The sequence below is a fragment of the Pantherophis guttatus genome, chromosome 18 (assembly GCF_059756535.1).
Source record: "Pantherophis guttatus breed Tessera chromosome 18, ASM5975653v1, whole genome shotgun sequence".
Lineage (NCBI taxonomy): Eukaryota > Metazoa > Chordata > Lepidosauria > Squamata > Colubridae > Pantherophis > Pantherophis guttatus.
Genome location: NC_142080.1, coordinates 11,758,312 through 11,780,177, shown reverse-complemented (window position 1 = coordinate 11,780,177; position 21,866 = coordinate 11,758,312). Strand labels below are relative to the sequence as shown.

The window sequence follows — 21,866 nt, the reverse complement described above, 5'->3', positions numbered from 1 at the left end:
TATTAAATTCACTTCTTGTATTAAATCCATAAAAGTTCTAGGCAGTACATTTTTCTTTTTTTTATTACTCTGATCACTGCTATAATCCTTTTTACATCTACAATTGCGTTGAAATCGCCGATCAAACATATATTCCCTATTTTTTCTTCTATTATCTTTTGATGTACTTTTTTTTGTAAAATTCTAATTGTCCACTGTTCGGCGCATAGATAACCACCAATAACATACTTTTATATTTAAATTTTACTTCTATCATCAATATTCTTCCTACTGAATCTGCATATCTCAATTTACACTCTATTCCTTCTTTAATGTACACCACTATTCCTCTTTTCTTTTCTTCCGCTAGTGTTACAAATGATTCCCCTCATTTTTTACGTAATAAGTATTTTTCATCTTGTTTTCTTATGTGTACCTCTTGAAGGCACACAATATCCATTTTTTGTTTTATCACTTTTCTAAAAATTTGATGTCGTTTAGCCAGAGAATTGAGAGCATTTACATTTAATGATAAGATTTTAAAATTTTGTTCCATTCCTTTGTGGTTCTACTATGCGATATTTCCTATTACTTCCTGTCCTTTCTCTTAGCTCTTCTTTTCACTCCTTCTTCCTCTTGAGGTTCCCCTTCTTCCTCTTTATCTCCTTCCTCTAGTAGTTTTTCTCGCTCTTCCTGTTTTTGTGTCCTTTAAGTCCTCCGTTCCGGTTCCTCCCTGTTACTATTTGCTCCTTCTATGCCCATCATTTGGTCATGCAGGTTCTGTGCTCTGTGCTGTGAATCCACTTTTATTTTTTTCCCTTGCCACAACACCACCATTCCTTCCGGTATTATCCATCTAAATGGTATATGCCGTTTATTTAATAATGTGGCTAGGAACCAATATTCTTTTCTTAGTTCTCTTATTCTCTTAGGTACTTGCTTTAGCGTAATTATTTCTTTGCCTTTATAAAACATGGGTTCATTTTTTGTCATTTTATAAACAATGTCTCTTATTTGGAGGTGGGGGTGGGGGTGGGGATACAGGACAGCTCAATTAATAGGACTAAAAACCCAATGTCAGACCAAGCTATAATAATAATGCAAATCCAGAGCATGTAAATAAAAATATCAATCTCTGCTATAATTTTCTGTTGATGTAATTTTTTGTTGCAGTGAATGAAACAATACTGATTTGGTGCGCAGGACATCTGCCAGGACCCCTCTGAAGGCTTCTCAGGGGGAGATGGAGCCTGGCCTGAAAGAGCCCCCTCCCTTGCCAAGGAGGCCCGAGAGGGAAAGGGCTCCGGGGAGAAAACGCTCACCAGACGCCGTCCTTCCCTCATATCCAGGTATAGATGCTACTGGGCTGGGCTACCTATGGAACCAGCCTTGTCCTATCACATCAGCCCACCCCACACAATCAATCCATCCATCCATCCATCAATCCATCCATCAGGACAGAGCCAGAAGGGAAAGGTGTGACGAATTTGCCAAGGCTCTGGGGGAAAAGTTTACCCTGAAGTCCTTGGGGCGGGTTGACAGGTACCTGGGTGTACATATCTTGGCCACTAAAAAGGGATTTGCATTATCCCCCCCCCAAAAAAGATTGAGGAGTTGTTGGCCAAATGCAAAATGGCGGAGTCTAACTCAACGCATAGCCCCATGCAAAGTGACTACTATGGCCATAATGACAAGGACAGCCCTGAGTTCACAGATAATAAATTTTATAGATCTGTGATTGGCTCCTTGCTATACATTAGCAATTGGAGCAGGCCTGACATCGCTTTAGCTGTAAATCTATTGTCCAGGCATGTGGAAAACCCAAAGGAATTCCACTGGAATGCTGTCAAGAGGGTACTTAGGTACCTCAGGGGCACGGCCGATGCCCTCTTTATGCTGGAACCAGAGAAGGGGAAGCCGGCCCAGCTCTCCGCTTACTCGGACGCAGACTGGGCTGGTGACACCAAGAGTAGACGGAGCACCTCTGGTTTCCTCATACTGCTAAATGGCTGTCCTATCCATTGGCATGTTAGGCAGCAAAAATTTGATTCTTGCTCCACGGCCGAGGCAGAATATGCCAGCCTATCGGGCACAACAAACGACTTGATTTGGTTCAATGCTCTGGTAACGAGCATCTGGGCACCTCCTACTCTGCCCATCCAAATTCAAGAAGATAACACGGCCGCAATTGGAATCTCGGGGGCGTACACGGTGGGCTCTAGGTCACGCCACATAGACATCCGCTACAAGAATGTCAGGTAGCTTGCCAGAATGGGGTTTGTACACATCAAACATTGTAATACAACCGACCAGTTAGCTGATCTGTTCACAAAACCTGTGCCCATTGACCGACACAACCTTCTGTGTAAGCGTTTGTGTTTGCTCCTGTAAACGATGCATCTGCATGTCTATGACGCCTGCTCACCCCCTCACTCATACTCACTGGCACCTGTCATTGGCTGGCAAGAAGGGGAATTGTTAGGTGTTTTGTGCCAGCCATGGCAGTTTCTTAAAAGGCCACCAGATGGGAGCAAAGAGGCACCTTTGATCCCACTGGTGGGCCAAAGGGCTCCGGCCCCTGCAGCCCCATTGGGGAGAGTTAATGGCCCTCCGGCCCCCTCACACTTTGGTAAGGGAGAGGCCAGGGGCCCCTCTAAGAATCCCTGCACAGGGGCTGCTCTTTGGCTCTTGTTCTAACTTCCTACAGGACTGAACCAGGGGCTCAATCCAGGCATGGATGCCTCCTTTTACTCTACTTTACTTCTAAATAAAGATTCAACGTGATTGCATCCTTGCGTGCTGCCTTTTCTTGGAAGTGGCCTCAACGAACCATCGATCTTTGTGAGATCCCTCACATCCCCATCATCTTTGCTGGTCAGAAAGTCAGAAAAGGGGGTCATGGGACCTCGGGACACTGCAACCGTCATAAGTACATGCCAGTTGCCAAGCCTCTTGAGCTGAATTGTGGCTGTACGTCTAGGTAGCCCAGCCCCAGAGACGAGGCAGGCCCCCAACCTCCTGACCTTCCCCAAGAGCATGAAGACTCAACTCTGCCAGCTGTCTGGGGGCCCAGGGGGGCCCTGCAAGCCATGGGGGGGAGGGGTTGGGGGCCGAAGGAGCTTCCTCTCCTTTCAACTCTGCAATTGTCCCTTTTGCCTTTTTTAAAAAAACAAACCTGTTTGGCTTTTTTTAAAAAAAACTTTGCTTTCAACTGCAGCTTTTGTATCGTTGGAGAGTTTTACCAAAACTACTACAACACTTCAGCGATGATGGGCAGTGCAGAAACTGGACCCCCCCAAAAAATCATATATACAAGTAGTCCTCGATTTACGACCACAACTGAGCCCAACATTTTTGTTGCCAGTTGTTAAGTGAATCACTGCAATTCCTAAATTAGTAACATGGTTGTTAAGTGAATCCGGTTTCCCCCTTGGCTTTGCTTGTCAGAAGGCTGCAAAAGGGGATCACGTGACTCCTGGGACACGGCGACTGTCATAAATGTGAGTCACTTGCCAAAGGTCCAAATTCTGATCATATGACCGTGGAGATGCCAGAATGGTCATAAGTGTGAAAAATACTTTGTTCAGTGCTGTTGTAATTTGAACCAGCACTAAAAGAACGGTTGTAAGCCAAGGACTCCATAAGAATAGAATAGAATAGAATAGAATAGAATAGAATAGAATAGAATAGAATAGAATAGAATAGAATAGAATAGAATAGAATAGAATAGAATAGAATTAGAGAGTTGGAAGGAACCTTGGAGGTCTCCTAATCCAACCCCCTGCCCATGCAGGAAACCCTACACCAGTATATCATATCTCATATATCTCATATCTCATAATAAGAAAAATTAAAAAACCAAGCTCGGTAGCAGACTTAGCCAATCAAAGAACAAAGCTGATCAGCCTTAATCTTGGTTAGGTTCTTTTGAGATCTAGCACGTTGAGGGACACCATCACACTGGGTCATTCCATAGTGACCCCTAGCTTTGCTCCCCATAATGTCGCTAATGTTTTTTGTGGTTTTTTTGAGAAACTTTATTGAGATTTTTTACAAAAAAGAAAAAAAAACATAAGTGTACTGACATTTACAGTTAGTATCAGATGTGCAGTGTTTTAACTATATACATAAATAATACTTGGTGATATTTCAAATCACTTTTTACCGTTATTTAACACACCTTTAGGTCTTTCTTTCATTTTATCATGCATCCACTTGTACCACCTTTCCCACACAATATAATAAACTGACTTCTCATCATCGTTTAATTCATGAGTTAATTTAGTCATCTCTGCGCACTCCAATATTTTCCTAATTGTGAGCTCTTCTGGTGGTTGGGTTTTCTCTTTCCAGTACTGTGCGTATGCCAATCTGGCGGCTGTAATTATGTGGATCATTAAATGTATCTTTTCCTTTCCATATGGCTTCTTTACTATTCCCAGGAGAAATATCTCTGGTGTTAATTCAATATCTTCGCCAATTATTTCATATAACCATCTCCTGATCTTGTTCCAATATCCTTTCGCTTCCGGGCATGTCCACCACATGTGAAAGAAGGTGCCTTGACCGTGGCCACATTTCCAACAATTAGGATGTATATTAGGGTATATCTTTGCTAGTCTGGCCGGGACTAAATACCATCTATGTAGCATTTTATAATGGTTTTCCTTGTATGTCGCCGCTGTAGTCAATTTAAGATTCCTATTCCATGCCTCCTTCCATTCCCCAAAATTTATATCACGCCCTATATTTTTCTCCCATGCATTTATTTGATTCTTTGTGATATCTTCGGACTTGTCATCACCTAATAAATAGTTGTATAGTTTGGCCAGAATCTTTTTATTTGTTCCCATCAGGACTTTATCCAATCCATTTGATCCAAGTTCTAAACCGTATTGTTCTTTGTCTTTGTGATATCTAGATTTTATTTGTGAATAGGTCCACCAATCTAAAGTTATTCCTTGCTCTCGTAAAGTATCATTTGATTTAAGATTCCCTCCTTCGTCTAAGATATCTTTGTACCAGCCCATTTTCTCCATCCCCCATCTATTGGGGTGGATCAGGGCCTCCATCGTTGAGAACCAACTTGGAATTTTTTTGTAATATCTTTGCCTAATCGGGGTCCATGTTTGTATCAATGAGTCTCTAATTTTATGTCTATGGAAATATGTCTTCCTTTTCTTCTCTACATCCCAAATGTGGGCATGCCACCCTTTTTGCAAATCGTGGCCTTCTAGGGTAAGAATCCTCTCATTTTCCAGGGTGATCCAATCTCTTATCCAGACTAGCTTAGCTGCCCTGTAATATATTTCCCAATCGGGGAGTCCAAATCCACCTATATCTCTTTTGCCCCTTAAAATTTTAATAGAAAACCTCGGTTTTTTCCCCTCCCATATAAATTCTCTGATGATTTTGTCTAATTCTAAAAAAAACTTTTTCTCTAAATTTACCGGTATGTTTTGGAATAAAAATAGTATTCTGGGGAGAATATTCATCTTAATTGTGGCTATCTTGCCCAAAAGTGATCATCTTATTTTCTTCCATCTGTCAAGGTCTTGTTTCATCTTCCTAATTAGGGGAGTATAATTGTCGTCTTTTAAGGTCGAACATCTTGATGTAATCCAAATTCCTAGGTATTTAATTTTTTTGGCAACCTGTAGTCCTAATACTTGTTTTTCTGGCTCTCAGTTGTATTCTTAATCAATACTTTGGTTTTGGTTTTGTTCAATGTGAAGCCTGCCACCTCTCCATATTTACTTAATTCCTCTAGCACTTTTGGTCCTGATTCTATGGGGTCTTCAAGGATTAAGGCTACATCGTCTGCAAATGCTTGCGTCTTGTAAATTTCCTTCCTGATCTTCAGTCCTTTTATTTCCTCATTAATTCTAATTTTCCGTAAAAGAACTTCTAAGGCCAAAATAAACAATAATGGGGATAGGGGGCAACCTTGCCTTACTCCCTTACTAATTTGGAATGTTTTAGTCCTATGCTCAGTGGCAGACTTAGCCAATCAAAGAACAAAGTTGATCAGCCTTAATCTTGGTTAGGTTCTTTTGAGATCTAGCACGTTGAGGGACACCATCACAGTGGGTCATTCCATAGTGACCCCTAGCTTTGCTCCCCATAATGTCGCTAATGTTTTTTGTGGTTTTTTTGAGAAACTTTATTGAGATTTTTTACAAAAAAGAAAAAAAAACATAAGTGTACTGACATTTACAGTTAGTATCAGATGTGCAGTGTTTTAACTATATACATAAATAATACTTGGTGATATTTCAAATCACTTTTTACCGTTATTTAACACACCTTTAGGTCTTTCTTTCATTTTATCATGCATCCACTTGTACCACCTTTCCCACACAATATAATAAACTGACTTCTCATCATCGTTTAATTCATGAGTTAATTTAGTCATCTCTGCGCACTCCAATATTTTCCTAATTGTGAGCTCTTCTGGTGGTTGGGTTTTCTCTTTCCAGTACTGTGCGTATGCCAATCTGGCGGCTGTAATTATGTGGATCATTAAATGTATCTTTTCCTTTCCATATGGCTTCTTTACTATTCCCAGGAGAAATATCTCTGGTGTTAATTCAATATCTTCGCCAATTATTTCATATAACCATCTCCTGATCTTGTTCCAATATCCTTTCGCTTCCGGGCATGTCCACCACATGTGAAAGAAGGTGCCTTGACCGTGGCCACATTTCCAACAATTAGGATGTATATTAGGGTATATCTTTGCTAGTCTGGCCGGGACTAAATACCATCTATGTAGCATTTTATAATGGTTTTCCTTGTATGTCGCCGCTGTAGTCAATTTAAGATTCCTATTCCATGCCTCCTCCCATTCCCCAAAATTTATATCACGCCCTATATTTTTCTCCCATGCATTTATTTGATTCTTTGTGATATCTTCGGACTTGTCATCACCTAATAAATAGTTGTATAGTTTGGCCAGAATCTTTTTATTTGTTCCCATCAGGACTTTATCCAATCCATTTGATCCAAGTTCTAAACCGTATTGTTCTTTGTCTTTGTGATATCTAGATTTTATTTGTGAATAGGTCCACCAATCTAAAGTTATTCCTTGCTCTCGTAAAGTATCATTTGATTTAAGATTCCCTCCTTCGTCTAAGATATCTTTGTATCAGCCCATTTTCTCCATCCCCCATCTATTGGGGTGGATCAGGGCCTCCATCGTTGAGAGCCAACTTGGAATTTTTTTGTAATATCTTTGCCTAATCGGGGTCCATGTTTGTATCAATGAGTCTCTAATTTTATGTCTATGGAAATATGTCTTCCTTTTCTTCTCTACATCCCAAATGTGGGCATGCCACCCTTTTTGCAAATCGTGGCCTTCTAGGGTAAGAATCCTCTCATTTTCCAGGGTGATCCAATCTCTTATCCAGACTAGCTTAGCTGCCCTGTAATATATTTCCCAATCGGGGAGTCCAAATCCACCTATATCTCTTTTGCCCCTTAAAATTTTAATAGAAAACCTCGGTTTTTTCCCCTCCCATATAAATTCTCTGATGATTTTGTCTAATTCTAAAAAAAACTTTTTCTCTAAATTTACCGGTATGTTTTGGAATAAAAATAGTATTCTGGGGAGAATATTCATCTTAATTGTGGCTATCTTGCCCAAAAGTGATCATCTTATTTTCTTCCATCTGTCAAGGTCTTGTTTCATCTTCCTAATTAGGGGAGTATAATTGTCGTCTTTTAAGGTCGAACATCTTGATGTAATCCAAATTCCTAGGTATTTAATTTTTTTGGCAACCTGTAGTCCTAATACTTGTTTTTCTGGCTCTCAGTTGTATTCTTAATCAATACTTTGGTTTTGGTTTTGTTCAATGTGAAGCCTGCCACCTCTCCATATTTACTTAATTCCTCTAGCACTTTTGGTCCTGATTCTATGGGGTCTTCAAGGATTAAGGCTACATCGTCTGCAAATGCTTGCGTCTTGTAAATTTCCTTCCTGATCTTCAGTCCTTTTATCTCCTCATTAATTCTAATTTTCCGTAAAAGAACTTCTAAGGCCAAAATAAACAATAATGGGGATAGGGGGCAACCTTGCCTTACTCCCTTACTAATTTGGAATGTTTTAGTCCTATGCTCAGTGGCAGACTTAGCCAATCAAAGAACAAAGTTGATCAGCCTTAATCTTGGTTAGGTTCTTTTGAGATCTAGCACGTTGAGGGACACCATCACAGTGGGTCATTCCATAGTGACCCCTAGCTTTGCTCCCCATAATGTCGCTAATGTTATCAAGGGGGTTATCCAGGGGACCCTCCATATCCCATCCCTATTATCTTGGGGAGTAAGAGGCCCCTTGGGTCATGACACCAGCTGTCCCCCATGAGAACATAATGCGGTGATGTCACAGCCCCTGGGGCAGAGATATAAAGGCAGAAGGGATGAGAGGGGAGCTGTGGAGAGTTGAGGAGAGTAGAGGATAGTTGAGTTCAGTTGAGTTGTGTTGAGCAGAGTAGAGCAGAGCAGAGCGGAGGGGAGTGTTCTACTTTGTCAAATACCTCGCTGAAGCCTTTCAACTTTTATTTCTAGTCTGTCTTTCACAGTTACGTTGTTGGTAGGTTGGGCTATAGTTTCTTTTTGCATGCAAAGAACGAGTTAAGCAACTCTGCTTTCTCTCTGCTGCCTGTAATTTCCTTGCCGTCTTCTCTCTTTAGGGGACTTTTAGTTTGGTTGCTGTGCCAAACCAGACAGTTGTAGAGGTACAAAGGAGAGACTCCCAAATTCCTCTGTAGATCAGCAGCTCCTTGGGCAGTCTGAGCTTCTTGACCCAGGAAGAACATGTGATAAATAGAGATAGATAGATAGACAACTAGATAGATAGATAGATAGATAGATAGATAGATAGATAGATAGATAGATAGATGATAGATGATAGATGATAGATGATAGATGATAGATAGATAGATAGATAGATAGATAGATAGATAGATGATAGATAGATAGATAGATAGATAGATAGATAGATAGATAGGAGCACCAAGGACCCCTCCTTTCAACCTGGAGTTACAAAACTTCTCCTTTATTGACAGGATCTCCATCCAGTTCAAGAACTCCCTCTTCACGAGAGGATGGACCACATGCTAAAAAAGTTGCCCTTCTTGAAGAAGGAGGACAGCAAGGAGTCCCATCCACAAATTACGAATAATGACCCATGGCAGTGGAACAGTCACTTCTCTGGCTCCCACCCGTCCACTTCTTCGGCCACTCAAAGAACCACGCAGGTCTTGCCCCTTCTTGTAAAGGGTTCCCCAGCTCCAGTGGACATGAGCAAGAAGGTGCAGCCTCCAGCACTGGTGCTGCCAGAATTGGTGCGCAGGACCCCTCTGAGGGCTTCTCAGGGGGAAATGAAGCCTGGCCTCAAAGAGCCCCCTTCCTTGCCAAGGAGGCCCGAGAGGGAAAGGGCTCCGGGGAGAAAAAGCTCTCAAGACACCATCCTTCCCTCATATCCAGGTATAGATGCTACAGGGCTGGGCTACCTATGGAACCAGCCTTGTCCTATCACATCAGCCCACCCCACACAATCAATCCATCCATCCCTCCATCAATCAATCCATCAGGACAGAGCCAGAAGGGACCTTAGAGGTCTTCCTTCTCCAGAGACCAATTGCATTAAGCAATAAGTTTCTCTTCCTACCTTCTAGTGCTTTGGAAAATAAGTTGACCCCCTCCTCTGTGTGCCAGCCCCTCAAATACTGGAAGACTGCTCTCATGTCACTAGTACACCCTTCCTTCCTTTTCCTAACTACCCAAATCCAAATCCTGCAATCGTCCTTCATCAGGTAGGGACGTTATGGTGCAGACTCCATCAGTCAAAGAGTTTCGACTGTGGGGCCTAGGAAGAGGGTCTTCTCTACTGCTGCCACTGTATTAGGGAACATCTTACCCTCAGAGGTGAGGAAAGACCCCTCCCTCTTAGCCTTTTTCAAAGGCTAGATCTAAATTATAAGATTACAACATCATGAAATTTCAAAGCAATAAAAAATTCCAATTCCATATATAAGATGGTTGTCTAAGGACAGGAAGATCAGGGCCTCGAGACTTATGACACGTTTGACCCCTCCCTCAGGCTCAGCCTGGTGATCCACTACGCACTCCTTGTCTCTCTCTGCTTTGAGAAGGCTTGTCCTGTCGAATTGCCCATCAATCTCTGTCTGTCTCTTCTTCTCAGAACTCTCTGACGAGTCTTTCAAAAATTTATGGGAGAGCAGGAAGCCATTAAAAGGCAGACCCGTCAAAGAAATCTTGGATCTCATGGACGAGAGAGAAATATTAGAGACCATCTTGGACCATCTTCGTCCTTTCCAGGTAAGCAGCTGGGTTTGTGTCGCGGTGGGCCCTGAGGTCCATCGTGGAGAGGGTCCAGAAGCCAGGGCTGCCTCGGTGGAGATCATTTATCCCAAAAGTAGACAAATGTAGTTATGGAGAATTTGCTGAACTAGGGGGTCCTTGCTGGAAGGATCATGGAACGACCATGGAATGATTGCCTCAACCATTTTGGACTCCACCTCAACATCAAGACAGGATACTTAGGGACTGTCACCACCCCTGGAATGCTTCAAATCAATGGAGAAAACCTAAAGAAGGTGGACATTTTTTGGTATCTGGGATCCCACCTCCAATGTCAATGGTGACATCAATGGCGAGGTGAGAGCAAAGGAGAATGCAGCCTGGATACGTTGGCGAGAACTCACCAGTGTGTTACTGGACAGACGAATGGCCACCCATCTTAAATCTAAGACCTACAAGACAACCATCCGCCCTGTTGCACTGTCTGGCACTGAATGCTGGGCAGCAACAACAGGGACCAGAAGCTCTCTGCATGCCACGGAAATGCGAAATGGTCCTGAGTGTGAGAAACAGTCCATTTTTTTCAGTTGTAAACTATCCTTTATAACTTCGAACAGTCAGTAAATAAATGTTCTGACCCAAACACGACAAACCCTCTGAAGTGAACTCAAAGATTCCTTTATGAGGAGAGCCAGCAGCCCCGACAAAAAGTTTCTCTCTCACCACAGGCTAACAAGTCCATCCGGCAGGGAGAAGAATCGTTGTCTGCCACATCTATTCATCTCCGCCCCCTGCCTTTTATCCCCAGAGCTAGGGAGGGGCTTTGCTAGCAGTGGTGGCTCGTCTGTCCCAAGGACCGGCCCATAGATTTCCACTGCTCTCCTCTCCTCTGCCTTCTGTGTATCCGCGCGTCAGGCACTGGACCCAGATGTTCCTCCTCTTCCTCATCCACCTCCAGACCTGCGGTCTGTTGACTCACCATCTGAGGGCTGACGGATGGCCCAGGCTCCTCCTCTGTCTCTCTCTCTGCCAGCCCCATTCCCTCTTCCCCGTCGGAGCTCTCAGGTTGCCTTGATGCTGGCCCTGACTCCCACGCCGCCTCCTCCTCCTCGTCCTCGTCCTCGTCCTCCTCCTCCTCCTCCTCCTCCTCCTCCTCCTCCTCCTCCTCCTCCTCCTCCTCCTCCTCCTCCTCCTCCTCGTCCTCCTCCTCCTCCTCCTCTGATTCGGCTGCTGGAGGGCCACAACAATAAATGGTGATAAATCAAGTTCTCACAATTTGTGGCAGAGATTTTCCAACCGTTCATCTCAAAAGCTGCCTCAGCTCCAGCTGATACAATCCGGATGGTCCTTGTTACGTGCTTCGTGTCTGTCCCAGCTAGAAAAGTCAAATTACTTATAATATGCATCCGGACGCAGAAGGGAAACCAATCCTCCCCTTGGAAACACACAGAAAGCTGTTCCTTCCTCTGCTCCTTCACTTTCTCACAACTTCTTTTTTGTTGTTCTTGTTGTTGTTGGCAAAGCAGATTCCTTCAGACCACAAACTGCCCAGGAGGAAAACAAGCGCATTGCCGCCCATCGACCAGAAGCAAAGCACGTCCCAGGTCTTGTCTAAAGACAAGGTAAATATGCGGAGGTTTTACACTTTTAGGGCCGCAGTTATCTTAGATGCAACATCAGAAGAGGACAGCTTGCCATGGCCAACTCACCGTGGCTGCCCACGAGCCACAGCAGACTCACCGCGGGTTAATTCAACCATTCCGTTCTCTCCAATAATGTTAAAAATCATTTTAACATTTGTCGTTTATGTTTCATTTGTCCCTCCTTTGAGGCCTCCTTTCTTTGACGCTTCTGTTCCACCATTTCCTCGATATTAGACAGACAATGAATAATAGAACTACAGACTTGGAAGGGGGCCTTGGAGGTCTTCTAGTCCAACCCCCTACTGAAGGAGGAAACCCTTTCCCATTTCAGGCAAACGGTTGTCCAATCTCTTCTTAAAAGCTTCCAGTGATGCAACACCCACAACTTCTGGAGGCAAACTGTTCCACTGGTTAATTGTTCTGACTGTTTGGAAGTTTCTCCTTGGTTCTAGATTGGTTCTCTCCTTGATAAGTTTCCATCCATTGTTTCTTGTCTTGCCTTAGGGTGCTTTGGAGAATAGGCTGACCCCCTCCTCTTTTTGGCAACCCTTGAGGTATTGGAACCCTGCTATTAGTGTAACTCTTGTTCCCTGGTGAGTTGGCCATGGCAAGTAGGCCATGGCTAGTTGGCCATGGTTAGTTGGCCAAGCCAAGAGGGCCATGGCAAGTTGTCCCAATCCACCACGGAGAGCTAATGCATGTAAAAAGATGAAGCTGCCAGATCTCCACAGAAACCATAAAGGATCTCAGGACGGCCAAACAGAGAATCAGCAAAGGGCACCTATGGGGATGGGGGAGGGGGGTTAAAGTAGCTTTTCAAGAAGAAGAAGAAAGTCAAAATGGCAATTATTGACTTATTAGATTCGTATGCTGCCCATCTCCCCGATCAGGTCACCCAGGACCAGTTTCCGTGTGCTTGACCACACGGAGTCCTTTTCTGATCCTAATTTCTCCTATATTTCCTTTTCCTGGCCGTTTGGTGGAGCTCCCTAGGACTCACGGACTCTTTTTCCCACCTTCAGATTAGCCTCTACAAATATTATGGCGTTAAACTGCGAAACTCAACACAGAAGGACCTGGTGACGGAACAGCTCCAAAGCCTTCTAAGTTTTTCACTCCAGGAAGAAACAGACCGAGAGGTGAGTGGCAGTGGGATGCCTGCGGGGGCTGAGACCTCCATCTTTGTGGGGTCCTTGGGGCTCTCTGAGCTTGGATGTTTTCTTGCAGACGTTTAGTGACCCAACTAGGTCACCTCATCAGTGCTAGAAGAGAACAGGTTTTGCAGAATAGAGGTGAAGGGAGGAGGAGGAGGAGGAGGAGAATTGTGGGGTCCTTGGTGCTCTCTTAACTTGGTTGTTTTCCTGTAGATGTTTTATTACCCAGCTAGGTAACATCATCAGTGCTAGAAGAGAATGGGGGTTACAGAGAGGAGGAGGAGGAGGAGGACTGTGGGGTCCTTGGTGCTCTCTGTGCTTGGTTGTTTTGTTGCAGACATTTCATTACCCAGCTAGGTAATTTCATCAGTGCTAGAAGGGCCTGGGGTTTGCAGAGAGGAGGAGGAGCAGGAGGTGGAGAAGGGGAGGAGAAAGCGGAAGGTAAAGACAAAGGGTTAGGTGCAAATAAGAGCCTTGGTGGTGCAGCGGACTAAAGTGCTGTTAAGTAGCACTTAGCTGCCAGCTGCCGGCAATTACTGTGAGTTCGAATCTCACCAGGCTCAAGGTTGACTCAACCTTCCATCCTTCCGAGGTAGGTAAAATGAGGACCCGGATTGTGGGGGCAATAAGCTGACTTTGTATTAAAAAAAACACCGCTTTGGGGGGGGGGAAAGACATACTAAGCAGGTCTATACAAAAGTATGAAGGCTATTGCTTAACGCATTGTAAGCCGCCCTGAGTCTCCGGAGAAGGGCGGCATATAAATCGAACCTATAAATCAATAAATGTCCTAATTCACAAACATCGCTTTGCCTAGGGAATCTCGGAATCCATTCGAATGGCATCCTTTTGCCACCTGCCTGAGATTCTGGTGGCCCTGGAGGAGGCTGGCCAGTTCAGGCAGACAAAAGGACCGTTTGCAGTAGAAGCCCCCATTGAGGTAAGACCAGGGATGGGGTTGCAAGGTCTGAAACTCAGTGCAGAAGGAGGCTGGGGGATTCTGGGAAGGAGAGTCCAATGTGCTTAGAAGGACTTAGGCTCCAGGCTGTCTGGTCTCCTCAGATTGGTCATAGATCTCGTAGATGTAGGTGGTGCTGAAATTCTCCATCTCCATCTCCCGGAGAACTATTTTATAAGGCTAGAGAAGATTAGGAGCTGCCCCAACAAACACCTCGAGTAGACCCAAAGGTGCTTTTTCCAAAGGCTTGGGCTTGGTTTTTTCCTGAAGACATTTCGCTTCTCATCCAAAAAGCTTCTTCTCTTTTGACCCAAGTCAGACCTGAAGAAGCTTCTGGGATGAGAAGCGAAACCTCTTCAAGGAAAAACAAAGTCCAGTTGCCTTTGAAAAAGCCCCTTTGGGGCAACCGTGACCTGGATGACTAAGAAGCTCCATCAGTTTCCATCCATTGCTTCTTGTCTTGTCTTCTGGTGCTTTGGGAAAGAGTTTGACCCCCTCGTCTTTGGACTGACAGGACTCACAGACTCTCTCCGAGAGATGGATTCGGACCACATTAATACTCTGCTATGGCCAGGCAGTCCTGGGAGCGCAAGTAGAGGACATGATGCCTTTCCTGGACAACATTGTCTCAGAAATACTCTATCAGTATTCCAGCATGAAAAAGGTAGGCAGGTTTCCACCCTCTACTTCTCTTAATGCTGAGTTTAATCACAAGAACAATTATAATCCGGAGTCCTTAGCTTGTTTGATTTCTTAAAGACATTTCATGACCCAACTAGCATGTTGTGGGAGAGGAGGAGGAGGAGGAGGAGGAGGAGGAGGAGGAGGAGGAGGAGGAGGAGGAGGAGGAGGAGGAGGAGGAGGAGAATCTATGGTCTTGTTGCATTTATTATCCTCAAGGCAGCGCTCCTGCATTACACTCTTTCTTCCTTTCCACACAACAACTCTGTGACGTGTTTTGGATTGAGACTGGCCCCAACTCACCTAGCTGGCTCTCGTGCCTAGGGCGGGACTTGAACTCACAGTCTCCTGGTGATTGGCCCAAAGACAGTTGGCCTTTTTCCCTAAGGAGGAACTAGAACTCACCATCTCCTGGTGATGGGCGCAAAGTCTCTCAGCTGCCTTTCATCCTAAAGTGGGACTAGAACCCAGAGTGTCCAGTGATGTTTTGATTGGGGGCCCCCAGAGTTCAACCAAAGACAATCGGCTACGTAAAGGTTTCAGTAAATAAATACATCCTCTTCCTTCTGGTTTCTTTTCATTCCCACTGGGGTTTTCCAGGACGAAGGGCTGAAGAAAGCCTTCATGAGGTCCATCATCATGATCACCAAAGCTGTTGCCAACAGCAGGAGGCAAGACCTCGATTTGCCCCAGAAACAGGAACTGGTCACAAACATCGTTGTAAGTGGGGAGAGGGGGGGAGGCAGGTGCTCCTGGGCGTCTTTCTTTTTGGAAGTGAATTTGAACCGAATTGAATGCCAATCAATGGAGCCTGAAAGGTTTTGTTGCTAAGTGGGACATTTGTTAAGGGAATTCTGCCCATTGTACGACCTGTCTTGCCACCGTTGTTAGCCGAATCATTTTCGTTCAGTTAATCGCACGGCTGTTAAGGGAATCTGGCTTCCCAATTTTATATAGGTCATCAAGAGGCCACAGTTACCCACCCCTGACTTAAATCATGGTCACGGGACACTGCAAACTGCCATCAATGCAAGCTGGTGGCCAAGTGACCGAAATGGGGTCACAGGATCGCTGAGGAAGGGGCGCCTCTCGGAACTTGGCATCTGGGTCATAAGTAGTCCTGAAGAGATCCCTCAAAACTTTAAATGGTGGCTAAGTGACCAGTTGTAAGCTGGGGACTTCCTGTGTCAACCAGAAAAAGCGTAGGGCTGGGAAGAGGGCCAGCTGGAGGGTGGCCATATCTCAGGTTCTTTCTTAGATGGGTTTCCTTCTCTTTTCAGGAAGTCATTGAAGATGAGCCCGCGAGACCCTTGTCCATCGAAAATCTCCATCAAGCGATCATCACCATCACCTGCATGAGGTATGTACCTGCCAAGAGACAGAGAGAGAGAGAGAGAGACAGAGAGAGAGAGAGAGAGAGAGAGGAAGGAGGGAGGGAGAGAGAGAGAAATCCTGCATCCTGTTTTGGTCACCACAATATAAAAAAGATGTTGAGACTCTAGAAAGAGTGCAGGGAAGAGCAACCAGGATGATGAGGGGAGTTCTGATATTTGAGGGGCTCCCAGAGAGAGGAGGGGGTCAACTTCCCCTCCAAAGTAGCTGAGAGCATGATGAGAAGCGATGTATGGAAGCTTATCAAAGAGAGATCCAGGAGAAATTTCCTGACACCGAGAACAATCCATCAGTGGAACAGTTTGCCTCCAGAAGTTGGGGGTGCTCCATCCCTCGAGGTTTTCAAGAAAAGAGGGGACAACCATATGACTGGGATGGTTTAAGGACCATCAAGCAAGGGTTGGAGTAGAAGACCTCCGAGGTCCCTTTTAGCCTAATGAGTCTATGATCTTCTCACCCTCCTCCTCTTTTCTCGTCTTTCATCAGCCGTATGAAGCCCCCCTTGAACTCCGAGATGAGGTCTAAAGTGGTGAGAAAAAGCATCCAGAAGGTGTTTTCCTTGCCGGCTTACCTGGTGACAAAACTGAACGTGAACGGCCCAGGACAACCAGCTCAAACTCAGGTGAGCAGTCCAGATGGAGCCAAGCCATCTGAGATCCACCTGGAAATAAGCATGATTCAAAATCTCCTCCAAAACTCTGGATCCATCCATCGAGCCCAATGTCCTTTTGTTCCTCGTGTTCAGCCGAGAAAGCATTTCCTCCAACTCTGGAAGAAAAACCAGCCCTGCAAGACGGGCCACTCCGTTGATTGCAGAAGGGTGGACTTCAACTCCCAGAAGTCCGTGGCTGGCTCAGGATTGTTGGGCGTTGCAGTCCACCAGTCGTCCTAAAACGGCCATAAGTTCCCCAGCCCTGGATTTCTTCCTCTTTCTTCCTTTACACCACTTCTTCCTTTAGATATTCTTTTTCTCCTTCTAGGATTTTTATGACCAGATGGTGACCACCTGCAACACCATGCTCACCGCCTTGCTGTCCGAGGCTCCCAATTTGGATTCCCTGCAGGATGTCTTGACGGTAAAGAGTGATTCTTTCTCGGGGTTGGTCAGCCAGATGTTTAGGCTGCATTTGGCGATTCTGTCCAGCTGTCGAGCCCCTCCCAAGGACCCGGGATAGGCAAATGTGGCTGTTGGATGGACAACTCGTCCCATGGGACAATTCAACCATTCAATTGAACTCATTTCAATAGTTAAAAAATGATGTTCATTTTTGTCATTTACATTTGTTTTGTCCCTCCTCTGGCATCTTTTCACTAATGATTCTATTCCACTATTTCTCTGATATTCGTGTCTCTCTTGTCCCACGGCAAGGAGGGAGGGAGGGAGGGAGGGAGGAGATGATAATAAGAGTGAGGGAGGGTCTCAGGGAAGTCCACAGGTGCCCCTGACACGAGAGACGTTGAGCTGGCCACTCCCACCTCGGCCACGCCCCCCTCGAGGTCAAACACAACCTTGATTCGGCCCTCCATGAAATCGAGTTTGACACCCCTGTCATAGAGCCTCGCAGCTGTTCCGAGTAAAGCTGCCTTCTGCAATTGACCGATGCAGATTATGTCGATGCCGATGGGATTCATTTTAGCAACAGAAATTTTGGACTCATTGTGGTCATAAGTCGAGGACTACCTGTATTTGTGATGGTTGCAGCATCCTGGGGGGGGTGTCACCTGAACACCATTGGTGAACTGCCCAACTGGCTTCTGACAAGCCAAAGTCTACGGGGAAAGCGAGATTCGGCTAATGACTGCATTATTCACTTAAGGACCACAGGGATTCGTTCAACCCTGGCAAAAAAAGGTCATAAAGCCAGTCACAAGTCGCCTAACATCCACCTTGGTAAGCACCCCAAATTCTGGTCGTAAGTCAAGGACTACTTATACAGGAAGTCCTCGACATACAGCCATTCATTTAGGGACCGAGCTGGGATGCTGCAACCGTCATAAAGATGAGTCATTGGCCAAGTGTTCAAATTTTGATCACGTGACCATAGGGATGCTGCAATGGTCATAAGTGTGAAGAATGGTCGTAAGTCCCTTTTTCAGTGCCATTGTAACTTTGAACAGTGACTAAATACTAATAGCACTTAGACTTACATACCGCTTCACCGTGGTTTACAGCCCTCTCTAAATGAGGACCCAGGTTCTTCTCCTATCTGGGTCCTCATTTGACCGACCTGGTAAGGACGGAAAGCTGAGTCAACCTGGAGCCAATCAGGATGGAACTGCTGAACTTCTGGCAGTTGGCAGAATTAGCCTGCAATACTGCGTTCTAACCACTGTGCCACCACGGCTCTAAATGAACTGTTGTAAGACTAGTTGTATTCCAGAAATCTTCAATTGCTACTCTAGTTTTCAGTCTAAAATAGACCTCAATTGACCAATGTCTCAAATTTGTTGAGCTCCTTAGATTTTCTCCCCAGTCCTGGCAACTTCTGTGGCTCTTCCAACTGTGAATCACAAATTCTTCCTTTCCTCCTCCTCCTTTGTTTTTCCTGGCAGCACATTAATCCCTGGATTGAATCTCCCAAGAGACACGAGAGAGAGAGGGCCATCAAGAGCATCAGACACCTCCTGAAGTTCGTTTCTGAAAACGTCAATTTCGACGTAAGTCACCGTTTGGGATGCGCAGTGAGATGTTTTCAAAGAAAGGAAGAAAAAGAAGAAAGTCCTGCTGCCTTTTGGAAAAAGCATCTTTGGGATGTGACCAGGAGGATATAAGGAGTCCCGCTTGATGAAGGGGTTGGAGGAGAAAACCTCCACAGTCCCTTCCAGCAATTGAGGTTCTGGGATTCTAAGGTTCTAAGATTCAGAGATTCAAAGATTCTATGATTCTGGGATTCAGAGATTCTAAGATTCAGAGATTCAGAGATTCAAAGATTGTATGATTTAGAAATTCAAAGATTCTAGAAGGATTCTAAGATTCTATTATTCAAAGATTCTAGGATTCACTGATTTTATGAATCTATGACTATGATTCTAGTCTTCTAAGATTCAAATATTGGATAATTCTAAAATTCTAAGATTTTATGTTTCTAAGATTCTGTGATTCTAGAATTCTAAAAGGTAGGATTCTAGGATTCTGTGGTGCTATGGTTCCTATGCTCTGATTTCAGTTGGCTGAAACCTTCATGAGCCCCCCTTCTCATCTTTCCCCTCCTTTTTGCTTCCTTTCATTAGCCCACAGGTGACTTTTCTTTGCTGGGACAGCTGGTGGCTTTGCTGGGCCTGCACGTTGGCGACACCAGCAAAGAAGTTGGCCAGACGTCCGCAGAGGCCGCCTACCACCTCCACCACCTCATCATGAGCAAAATGGGTGAGAAAGTTGGACTCCAAGGGCTGCCAGGAGCCCAGGGATGCGCACTGCCCAGGAGAGCACTGGGTGGCACAGCTTGTGGCGTGACCAAGACCCCGGTCGTTTGCCTGGGCAGAGATGCCTGGAATTGGCCGTTGGTATTGGCACCTCTCAGGGCCAGGGGTCATTTGAAGACTGAGTTTCTCACGTTAAGTGGATCCGTTAGGCCAGTGGTCGGCAAACTCATTAGTCAACAGAGCCAAATATCAACAGTACAACGATTGAAATTTCTTTGGAGAGCCAAATCGGTTAAACTTAAACTAGATAGGTAGGTACATTGTTATTAACTTAATTAGGGTACTCCTAAACTGGCCTTTGCTAAGAACGTCCTCAATCTGATGGAGGTACGTTCGCTGAGGTCGACCCCTTCCATCTCTCCCATCCACACTCGTCCTGTATACTTCTTTCGTCTATCTCCTTTCGTTCATCCTCTTTATATGTCCAAACCATCTCCTCGACACTACATCTTTTTTCACTCCACAACGTTCCCTAAAATTAACTTAATAAACTTTACTTAAAGTTTTAAGTCTTAGTTAAACTATAGGTACGTTGAATAAAACTTGATCTCATACTTAATAACGATATTATTTATTGATAAAATTAAATTTCTTACAATTGACCTTACAATATCCATAAAATTAAATCATGACAATGACTGACAAACACTAATGTGAACAATGGCCTTGCATCTCCTTGGAAAGTTTGAGTAAGTCAGGTTTGTATGTTGTTTTTAATTTTAGGCACGATTCCAGGTTCTCATCAATAAGACAACTTCTCAATTTACTCTTGATAAGGTTCATGCTTGAAAATGATTGTTCGCATAACTATGTAGACCCGAATAAGGAAAAAACAGCAAACGCTATTTTTTTCAGTTGATGATATGAGTCAGGAATACTATTCCGGGTGTTAAAAATCATCATATCTTCCTTCTCCGGGTCTTTCAAAGCAGACCACTTGTGCTGTGAACTAAGTTCACATTTATTTTTCTCCAATATTTCTGTATCTGCGCAAAGACGTTCAAATTTCGAGCTCCACAATTCTTTGTTTTTGAAATCCAGCAATTGCATTTCAAAGTTGCCAATGTCAATATTAAAGGGAGAAACATTTAATTCTGTTACAGTAGCATTAAGAGGCTTTTTAACAAAGGCTAACGTCGCTTTGCTGTTTCTGAATTCCTGAAACCTGTTGAGAAAAGCTTCCCTCATATTTAAAAGTGTTGTTTTGATATTATTTATTGATAAAATTAAATTCCTTACAATTGACCTTACAATATCCATAAAATTAAATCATGACAATGACTGACAAACACTAATGTGAACAATGGCCTTGCATCTCCTTGGAAAGTTTGAGTAAGTCAGGTTTGTATATTGTTTTTAATTTTAGGCATGATTCCAGGTTCTCATCAATAAGACAACTTTTCAATTTACTCTTGATAAGGTTCATGCTTGAAAATGATTGTTCGCATAACTATGTAGACCCGAATAAGGGGAAAAAAAAAGAAAAAAAAAAGAAGACATTTTGACTGTTCTGTCTTTCACTGTTTTAGCAGACAATGGTAACTCTTTAATTTTTTTTAGAATATCGGCTTTGTTCTTAAAATCCCGAAATAGCTCTTCGGATGCATTTATAAAACAACTTTTTATGTATTCGCCGTCTGTATATGGTTTTCCTCTCTTAGCAATCTTTTGACTAACCACAAAACTTGCAATATTAACATTGTTGGAAGATTGAATCCAGTAATTAAATACAGAACTTGATTTTTCTTGACTCTTCTGAAGTTCCTCAACTGCTTTCTTCCTTGCATCACCGACAGGATATTTACTACTGAATGGCATGTGTTTAGTTTTAAAGTGTCTCTCCAAATTTGATTTCTTGTTATGCACCAATTTTTCCTGACAAATAAGACAGGTCGGAAGGCCATTTAAGTTTTGAACAAACGCGAAAGTCTCGGTCCATTCAACTTTAAATTCATGGTTTTCGTCTTCCGTTTCTCTTTGCTTCTTCTTTGTAGCCATGTCAAACAGGGCACCTAAAAAAATGTTTCATTTTATAATAATAAAGCCACCAACACAAAATAATTACAATTCTTAAATTGATGACAAAAATACCTGTAGGTTTTGCAGCTGGTTGGAAAAATACAGGTAACTTTATGCTCCGAGTAGTTACTTTTGTCACCTGGGCGTGATTGGCGGATGCGACTAGCACTAACCACTGCACAAGGAGATTGCTGACTGACTGGCTCACTCAACTCGTGCATGAATCGCGTGTGCCTCTCCCACGCTGCGTATCCCATGGCCCACCTGCGCCGCGTCTCCCGTCTCCCGTCTCTC

General features: G+C 44.1%; 1 protein-coding gene across 5 annotated transcripts in view; it reads left to right on the top strand.

Annotated features, from left to right (window-relative positions):
- Nucleotides 1–21,866, top strand: part of LOC148111580 (maestro heat-like repeat family member 5) — a 36,573-nt gene that overhangs the window by 4,580 nt on the left and 10,127 nt on the right. For 2 of the 5 annotated variants that reach the window (XR_015730356.1, XM_087880765.1), the window contains exons 1-13: nt 8,382–8,569; nt 9,045–9,465; nt 10,184–10,320; nt 11,829–11,924; nt 12,968–13,084; nt 13,917–14,039; nt 14,572–14,721; nt 15,339–15,458; nt 16,019–16,098; nt 16,617–16,752; nt 17,111–17,206; nt 18,684–18,788; nt 19,362–19,497. Coding sequence is in view for 4 of the 5 variants with exons in the window: in XM_087880765.1 (XP_087736891.1) it covers nt 9,084–9,465; nt 10,184–10,320; nt 11,829–11,924; nt 12,968–13,084; nt 13,917–14,039; nt 14,572–14,721; nt 15,339–15,458; nt 16,019–16,098; nt 16,617–16,752; nt 17,111–17,206; nt 18,684–18,788; nt 19,362–19,497 (1,678 nt within the window). In the remaining variant the exon portion in view is untranslated. Of the gene's footprint in view, nt 1–1,152; nt 1,329–8,381; nt 8,570–9,044; nt 9,466–10,183; nt 10,321–11,828; nt 11,925–12,967; nt 13,085–13,916; nt 14,040–14,571; nt 14,722–15,338; nt 15,459–16,018; nt 16,099–16,616; nt 16,753–17,110; nt 17,207–18,683; nt 18,789–19,361; nt 19,498–21,866 lie in introns of those variants that run through there. The other 3 variants (XM_087880768.1, XM_087880766.1, XM_087880767.1) reach the window with 3 other exon arrangements.